General features: G+C 41.8%; 1 protein-coding gene across 1 annotated transcript in view; it reads left to right on the forward strand.

The window, feature by feature from the left end:
• Nucleotides 1-864: 864 nt before the first annotated feature.
• The window catches only part of LOC117935202 (myosin heavy chain, fast skeletal muscle-like), a 10,705-nt gene continuing 3,201 nt past the window's right edge, over nucleotides 865-8,368 (forward strand). Inside the window, exons 1-26 of the mRNA XM_034857340.1 lie at nucleotides 865-1,086; nucleotides 1,162-1,305; nucleotides 1,391-1,547; nucleotides 1,635-1,662; nucleotides 2,825-2,921; nucleotides 3,031-3,123; nucleotides 3,212-3,275; nucleotides 3,357-3,455; nucleotides 3,543-3,646; nucleotides 3,756-3,894; nucleotides 4,299-4,417; nucleotides 4,526-4,675; nucleotides 4,776-4,946; nucleotides 5,037-5,337; nucleotides 5,471-5,541; nucleotides 5,644-5,731; nucleotides 5,832-5,949; nucleotides 6,027-6,150; nucleotides 6,229-6,365; nucleotides 6,445-6,700; nucleotides 6,782-7,024; nucleotides 7,109-7,285; nucleotides 7,372-7,517; nucleotides 7,607-7,697; nucleotides 7,797-8,186; nucleotides 8,293-8,367. Coding sequence (XP_034713231.1) covers nucleotides 880-1,086; nucleotides 1,162-1,305; nucleotides 1,391-1,547; nucleotides 1,635-1,662; nucleotides 2,825-2,921; nucleotides 3,031-3,123; nucleotides 3,212-3,275; nucleotides 3,357-3,455; nucleotides 3,543-3,646; nucleotides 3,756-3,894; nucleotides 4,299-4,417; nucleotides 4,526-4,675; nucleotides 4,776-4,946; nucleotides 5,037-5,337; nucleotides 5,471-5,541; nucleotides 5,644-5,731; nucleotides 5,832-5,949; nucleotides 6,027-6,150; nucleotides 6,229-6,365; nucleotides 6,445-6,700; nucleotides 6,782-7,024; nucleotides 7,109-7,285; nucleotides 7,372-7,517; nucleotides 7,607-7,697; nucleotides 7,797-8,186; nucleotides 8,293-8,367 — 3,789 coding nt within the window. The 5' untranslated portion in view covers nucleotides 865-879. The remainder of the gene's footprint in view (nucleotides 1,087-1,161; nucleotides 1,306-1,390; nucleotides 1,548-1,634; nucleotides 1,663-2,824; nucleotides 2,922-3,030; nucleotides 3,124-3,211; nucleotides 3,276-3,356; nucleotides 3,456-3,542; nucleotides 3,647-3,755; nucleotides 3,895-4,298; nucleotides 4,418-4,525; nucleotides 4,676-4,775; nucleotides 4,947-5,036; nucleotides 5,338-5,470; nucleotides 5,542-5,643; nucleotides 5,732-5,831; nucleotides 5,950-6,026; nucleotides 6,151-6,228; nucleotides 6,366-6,444; nucleotides 6,701-6,781; nucleotides 7,025-7,108; nucleotides 7,286-7,371; nucleotides 7,518-7,606; nucleotides 7,698-7,796; nucleotides 8,187-8,292; nucleotide 8,368) is intronic.

Genomic DNA, 8,368 nt, shown 5'->3' on the forward strand with positions numbered 1-8,368 from the left:
GTAGTAATGTCTTTCTTCTGGCTACTCGACCATGCAGACCATTTTTGTTCAAGTGCCTTCTTATTGTGCATCTTGAAATAGCCACATCACATATTTTCAGAGAGTCCTTAATTTTAGCTGAAGTTATTTGTGGGGTTTACTTTGCATCGTTGCATCGTAAGTTTTGTTGGTCTACCAGACCAGTGGTTTGGTTTCAACAGAATCCCTCAATCTCCACTTCTTAGTTAGTTTGAACAATATTATTATTATTATATATTTATATCGCTTTCCTGTTTTACACAGTTCAATTACCTTTTCCCGCAGATCCTTTGCTTTTGCTTTCCCCATGACTCAGAATCCAGAAATGTCAGTGCAGCACTGGAGAAAAGATGCAAGGGTCTCTCAGGAGCCCAGAAACTCACTGACCTTTTATACACACTGATTCCAAGCAAACAGATCACAGGTGAGGATGGTTACCTTTAGTAACCATTCAAACCCGTTTGTGTCAACTTGTGTGCATGTTGTCGGGCCAAAATCACTAGGGTATGTAAACTTTTGATCAGGGTCATTTGGGTAGTTTCTGTTGTCATTATGATTTAAAAAGAGTAAACGCAGGTGTTTGGCAGTAAATGGCTTCACTTCACCCAACCACTAACCCTGAGCAAAAGAAAGGTTTTTGTGTTATCATTCATATTCTCTGAAAAATGGCCAAGAAATCATATATTCTGCCAGGGTATGTAAATTTATGAGCACAACTGGATATGGTAATTATTTCATTGAATTCAATAATTGCGGGCTTTCCAGTCATATGGCTAGAAGACGGTTTCAATGTCTAAATAAGAAATTATATATATAGGATTACTCTTATTTGTAATTACTCCACAGGAGTAAACCGCCACCATGAGTACTGACGCGGAGATGGCCATTTATGGTAAAGCTGCCATTTACCTTCGTAAGCCAGAAAGGGAGAGAATTGAGGCTCAAAGTGCCCCATTTGATGCCAAGAGTGCCTGCTACGTGACCGATGTCAAGGAGCTGTACTTGAAGGCAAAAATCCTCAAGAAAGATGGCGGCAAAGTCACCGTTGAAGTCCTGGACACTAAGGAGGTTAGTATCATGAAGTCACGGTCAACGGGGAAATCATTATGATTAGTTCTCATTGTGTCTAATGTTCTGTTGCAGGAGAAGACAGTGAAAGAAAGTGACGTCTATCCAATGAACCCTCCCAAGTATGACAAGATTGAGGACATGGCCATGATGACCCATCTCAATGAAGCCTCTGTGCTGTATAACCTCAAAGAGCGTTATGCAGCATGGATGATCTACGTAAGACAATCTGCCAAATGGGAAAAAATTGCTAAACTTGTAGGAAACATAGCGTTAAGGTTGGAATCTCTATGATCTCTTTCAGACCTACTCTGGGTTGTTCTGTGCCACTGTGAACCCCTACAAGTGGCTCCCAGTGTACGATGCTGAATGCGTAAGTGCCTACAGAGGCAAGAAGCGTATGGAGGCTCCACCCCACATCTTCTCTGTCTCTGACAACGCTTTTCAGTTCATGCTTACTGGTAAGTCATTACCAAATCAACTTAGAATATATCAGTATAGGGTTTTTTGTTGCAGTAAAACAGTAATTATTCTGTTTTTATTTACAGACAGGGAGAACCAGTCTATCTTGATCACGTAAGTTTAGTACATTTACTGTATGGCGGTTTTCCACTGTGTGGTATCTACTCGACTCGACTCTACTCGCCTTTTTTGGTTTTCCATTACGAAAAAAAGTCCCTGGGACCTGCAACCAGGCACTTTTTTTAGTACTACCTCAGTTGAGGTTCCAAGCAAAAAGCCCAAAAGGTGACGTGGAAACCTGCAGACTACTGGTTGGTCGGATCACTGCATTTATAGCAGACAAGAGTGTGTGTCCAGAACAAACGGGACATTTAAAAAAAAAAAATCTAGCAAGACACCGACAGATTATCTACTCTCTGCACTATTCTCACTTTTAAACTGTTCAATATTAAGGGCTCTTACATCTCGTTTCCAATATTGCCCACTGTTACTTTAAAAAAAACAAGACAACAAATCAAAGAAATGTTTTTATTTAGCATCAAACCCTCCCGTACATCCCGGTCTTCTTCCTCTGCACCCTGTGACAGTGTCACCAACGGCTCTGCTGTCCCAGATGCATCCCAGTCATTGTCATAAGCCTCTCCATGACTCTCATAAAGATTACATGAAGCACAGCAGGTCAGAACAGGAGATTTCACCAGTTGTACATCGAACGCCCACCACACGGGGGCGGCGAAGCGTGAATTTTGCAAAGCGTGAATGTTCTGAAACACAAACGGTACACAGCATAAATGTTTTGGTGTGTAATCATGGTTGCTAAAGTACTTGTACTTTATATAGCGTATAGTAAATAGGGACCGGGGCCCCTAACACATGCCAATGTTAGCTAACGTTACCAGGGAACTCAACTCACCCTTTTGTGTCAGCGAACAACAGTCATGTCGACATCTGAACTCCGTCGGAATTCCCCAACTCCTGTTTTTTTTCAGATGTGATTTTTTTGTTGCTTCTTTCAGCTTATTTTGAAACAAAAAAATTCTTCTGGCTGAGGCAAGTAGCCGACGTGCTGTTGTGAGTCGCGTTGAAAATTGGTGACCAGCCACGCTGAGGCGTTACTCAATCTGCAATGGAAAACGGACACAGAACGTGTTGAGTCGAGTAGAGACGAGGAGAGTCGAGCTGTTATCAGCAGTGGAAAAACGCCATAACATTTGTTGACTTTGTTTGACAGTCATATATCTTGATCAAATTCTAACAAGTCTATGTCTATACCTAGTGGAGAATCTGGTGCTGGAAAGACTGTGAACACCAAGCGTGTCATCCAGTACTTTGCAACAATCTCAGTTGGTGGACCGAAGAGGGACGAATCAAAGGTATGTCACTGAATGATTACAATTCAGGGTTCTTCCTCCATAGAATATTTTTCCAGGGGGAAAATAAAATAAAACTTTTTCTAACTTTAATTCAAAACCTGGATTATAGGGGTCACTGGAGGATCAGATTATTGCAGCCAATCCCCTGCTGGAGGCCTATGGTAATGCCAAAACTATTAGGAATGACAACTCTTCTCGTTTTGTAAGTATGGAATAATTTCTACACATTAAAGAGGTCTTGTTACAGATTGCCAATGTGGAGGGAAATTAAAAATCCTTGTCCCAAACAGGGTAAATTCATCAGAATCCATTTTGGCACAACTGGCAAACTGGCTAGTGCTGATATTGAGACATGTAAGTAATAATAATCTTAGTACATACAAATGACTGGAATTGAGAATAGGTCTGACTGTAATTTATAAACAATATTTACAGATCTGCTGGAGAAGTCAAGAGTGACATACCAGCTTTCTGATGAAAGAGGCTACCACATCTTCTTCCAGATGATGACCGGCCACATCCCTGCTATACTTGGTACGAAGATTCAGAGGATGCACATTGTTTAACCTGTTTTTATATGAAAAACATGTTCTGACGTGGTCGCCCTTTATTGATCTCCAGAAATGGCCCTCATCACAACCAACCCCTACGACTTCCCCATGTGTAGCATGGGTCAGATCACTGTGGCCAGCATTGATGACAAAGTTGAGCTGGAAGCCACTGATGTAAGTGATTTTTAATTTCACATTTTGAAATACATTAACAATCAAAACTACTCTTTTAAGTCAATTTTTCTGAAGTTATTATGTTTATGTGGACCTGTTTTGAACTCAGAATGCCATTGATATCCTGGGCTTCACTGGGGAAGAGAAGATGAGCATCTATAGGATGACTGGTGCTGTCATCCACCATGGAAACTTGAAGTTCAAGCAGAAGCAGCGTGAGGAGCAGGCTGAGCCTGATGGCACAGAGGGTGAGTATTTAATTGCAGCTAATAGCTTGGGGAAAAGAATAATTCTGTCTTTAATCACCAATGTGAGATCATGACTTGACATACACATAAACGGCCACTTTCTTAAGGTAAACGGCGTGTTATCTGTACAGCATTTTGAGCTATCCGCGTGTAGTAAGCAGATGGCAATTGTGGAAGTGGTAAGGAAACGTCATATGCGGAACATGATCCCAGCTCTCCTGGGTTAATGTCCTGCGTTTTACCCCTCTTTCATCCCAACATCCCTTAATGGATTTTTGCTCTTTCATACTACCCTCTACGGGTCAATTCACACGCAATCGCAATGTAATGTAAGTCAATGGAGACCAAGCAGCGTTGACAAACACGTTGGTTTCTCATGATGGAAATCTATGAACTATTTTCAGAGGCTGACAAGGTTGCTTACTTGCTGGGTCTGAATTCCGCTGACATGCTCAAGGCTCTGTGCTATCCCAGAGTGAAGGTTGGAAATGAGTATGTCACCAAGGGACAGACTGTACCTCAGGTAATTGAGTTACATTGTATCATAAAAATTTGAAATACCAGTATTCAATCGTTTTACAAGATGATTGATGGTTGATTTTAAACAAATGACTTCCTTGTTTTTATTCAGGTGATGAACGCTGTGCCTGCCTTGGCCAAGTCGATCTATGAGAGGATGTTCTTGTGGATGGTCGTCCGTATCAACCAAAGTTTGGAAACTAAACAAGCAAGACAGTTCTACATTGGTGTCCTGGATATTGCTGGCTTTGAAATCTTTGACGTAAGCTTCATTTCAAACAATTTAGAGGGCAAGACTTTCCATGACAGAAGCATTCTTATTGCCCTGTGAGAGATTATACTAATTATTTGTTCCATCACAGTTCAACACCTTGGAACAGCTGTGCATCAACTTCACCAATGAGAAACTGCAACAGTTCTTCAACCACACTATGTTTGTCCTGGAGCAAGAGGAGTACAAGAAGGAGGGTATTGTCTGGGATTTCATTGACTTTGGCATGGACTTGGCTGCTTGCATTGAGCTCATTGAAAAGGTAATCACTTAGTTTGGTAATTATATCTAATTGTTCATAATTTGACTTAATGTATCACATAATGACATTCATCTTTACACCTGTTACAAGCCCATGGGAATCTTCTCCATCCTTGAAGAGGAGTGCATGTTCCCCAAGGCCACAGACATATCCTTCAAGAACAAGCTGTATGACCAGCATCTTGGCAAAACCAAAGCATTTGAAAAGCCTAAGCCTGCAAAGGGCAAGATTGAGGCCCACTTCTCCCTGGTGCACTATGCTGGTACCGTGGACTACAATATCACTGGCTGGCTGGACAAGAACAAGGATCCCCTGAATGAGTCTGTCATTCAGCTGTACCAGAAGTCCCCAGTGAAACTGCTGTCTGTTCTGTATCCTCCCGTCGTTGAGGGTATGATAGTAACTACAGTTAACGAAAATACCTTTTAAGGTTACACTGTATCTTTTTAACAAACTGTAGCACGTGCTTATGTAAATTCTATGTCACATTCTAACATAACATGTCTATTTAAAAACAATTACAGAAACTGGTGGTGCAAAGAAGGGTGGCAAGAAGAAGGGTGGTTCCATGCAGACTGTGTCTTCACAGTTTAGGGTAAGGTTTAACATTGCAAAGTTATCTCATATAAAGTATCTCACTGTATGCTCAAACTCAGTTTTTATATGATTGGTATAACTCACCATTCTGGTTCTACAGGAGAACTTGGGCAAGCTGATGACTAACTTGAGGAGCACCCATCCTCACTTTGTGCGCTGCCTGATTCCCAATGAGTCAAAGACTCCAGGTACATAGAAAAATTAATCTCAAGAGATTCCTTGAGGAGTGATTTTTTGTTGGCATGGAAGGAGTAACTAAGGAAGTAATTAAGAAATGTATTGCTACAGGTCTGATGGAGAACTTCCTGGTCATCCACCAGCTCAGGTGTAACGGTGTGCTGGAGGGTATCAGAATCTGCAGGAAAGGTTTCCCCAGCAGAATTCTCTATGCTGACTTCAAGCAGAGGTATCAATGAATAATTAAAGAATTTTGATAGATAATTAAGAGAAATGCTCATACTGACCATTAACTCTCATAAAAAGGTACAAGGTGCTGAATGCCAGTGTCATCCCCGAGGGCCACTTCATTGACAACAAGAAGGCTTCAGAGAAGCTGCTTGGGTCAATTGATGTTAATCATGATGAGTACAAATTTGGACACACCAAGGTAAGCCCCTTGATTGCATTTATATACTTTAGATGTACGTGCAGACATGAAGTCAATTTCGATTTTCTCTTTGATCAGGTTTTCTTCAAGGCCGGTCTGCTGGGTGTCCTAGAGGAGATGAGAGATGAAAAACTGGCAAATCTGGTCACCATGACTCAGGCTTTGTGCCGTGGTTTTCTCAGCAGAACAGAGTTTGTGAAGATGGTAGAGAGGAGGTATGTTGAAAACAATTATGAGTGCAGAGCCGCAGAATGAATAATAACTTTGCCCCTAACTGCAGCTTGTTTTCAACAGGGATGCTGTATTTACCATCCAGTACAATGTCCGCTCATTCATGAATGTCAAACACTGGCCATGGATGAAGGTGTACTACAAGATCAAGCCTCTGCTGAAGAGTGCTGAAACTGAGAAGGAGCTGGCATCTATGAAGGAGAACTTTGATAAGATGAAAACTGACTTGGCTACTGCCCTGTCCAAGAAGAAGGAACTGGAGGAGAAGATGGTGTCCCTTCTGCAGGAGAAGAATGATCTACAGCTGCAAGTAGCATCTGTAGGTACACACCAATGGACAGTTCTGCTTTTTCATGTTTTTATGGTAATGTGCTAACATTTCTTTTTGAAAACTAACTAGGAATCAGAGAATCTGAATGATGCTGAAGAGCGATGTGAGGGACTTATCAAGAGTAAGATTCAGCAGGAGGCCAAACTCAAAGAGACAACCGAGAGACTGGAGGATGAAGAGGAAATGAACGCTGAGCTCACTGCCAAGAAGAGAAAGCTGGAGGATGAATGCTCTGAGCTCAAGAAGGATATTGATGACCTGGAACTTACCTTGGCCAAAGTGGAAAAAGAGAAACATGCCACAGAGAACAAGGTTCGTAAATAATAATGTGTCCAGCTGATCAAGTAAGATTATAATGATGACCGTTTAAAGACAAGATTCTTCTTGCACACTTAGGTTAAGAACCTGACTGAGGAGATGGCCTCCCAAGATGAGAGCATTGCTAAGCTGACCAAGGAAAAGAAAGCCCTTCAGGAGGCTCATCAGCAGACTCTTGATGACCTGCAGGCAGAGGAAGACAAAGTCAACACTCTGACCAAGGCCAAGACCAAGCTTGAGCAGCAAGTGGATGATGTAAGTTTACAAAGTCTCTTGGATTGGCAAAGCAAGATCGCTACTCTTCAATGTGATGGTTAAAAACTCGTAATCATATTTCTTAGCTTGAGGGTTCTCTGGAGCAAGAGAAGAAGCTCCGTATGGACCTTGAGAGGGCCAAGAGAAAGCTTGAGGGTGATCTGAAACTGGCACAGGAATCCATCATGGATCTTGAGAATGACAAGCAGCAGTCTGATGAGAAGATCAAAAAGTAACGTAATTTTTTAATTGTACAATTATTCTTTTAGAAATGGTGGTCAATTGCATGAACTCTATGTATTTTATATATAATTCACACAGGAAGGATTTCGAAATCAGTCAGTTTCTTAGCAAGATTGAAGATGAGCAGTCACTGGGTGCTCAGCTGCAGAAGAAGATCAAGGAGCTCCAGGTGACATATTTCATTACACAAATCATTTCTGCATGTTTTCCCAATGTTGTGTATTTAAAGTGAAAATGTACTAAATGTCATCACATCTATATTATACAGGCTCGTATTGAGGAACTGGAGGAGGAGATCGAGGCTGAGCGTGCTGCTCGTGCCAAGGTAGAGAAGCAGAGAGCTGACCTCTCCAGGGAACTTGAAGAGATCAGTGAGAGGCTGGAGGAGGCCGGTGGTGCCACTGCTGCTCAGATTGAGATGAACAAGAAGCGTGAAGCTGAGTTCCAGAAGCTCAGACGTGATCTTGAGGAGTCCACTCTGCAGCATGAAGCCACCGCTGCTGCTCTTCGCAAGAAGCAGGCTGACAGCGTTGCTGAGCTAGGAGAGCAGATCGACAACCTCCAGCGTGTAAAGCAGAAGCTTGAGAAGGAAAAGAGTGAATACAAGATGGAGATTGATGACCTCTCCAGCAACATGGAGTCTGTTGCTAAAGCAAAGGTACACAATGTGTTACATGCCATTTTCTTAACTAAATAAGTACAGTAAACAATGTAATTAATATTATAAATGAAATCTGATCATTGATCTCATCTCTACTCATAAGGGAAATCTTGAAAAGATGTGCCGTACTCTAGAGGACCAACTTAGCGAACTGAAGACCAAGAATGATGAAAACGTCC

This window comes from Etheostoma cragini, chromosome 19, assembly GCF_013103735.1.
Source record: "Etheostoma cragini isolate CJK2018 chromosome 19, CSU_Ecrag_1.0, whole genome shotgun sequence".
Taxonomy (NCBI): domain Eukaryota; kingdom Metazoa; phylum Chordata; class Actinopteri; order Perciformes; family Percidae; genus Etheostoma; species Etheostoma cragini.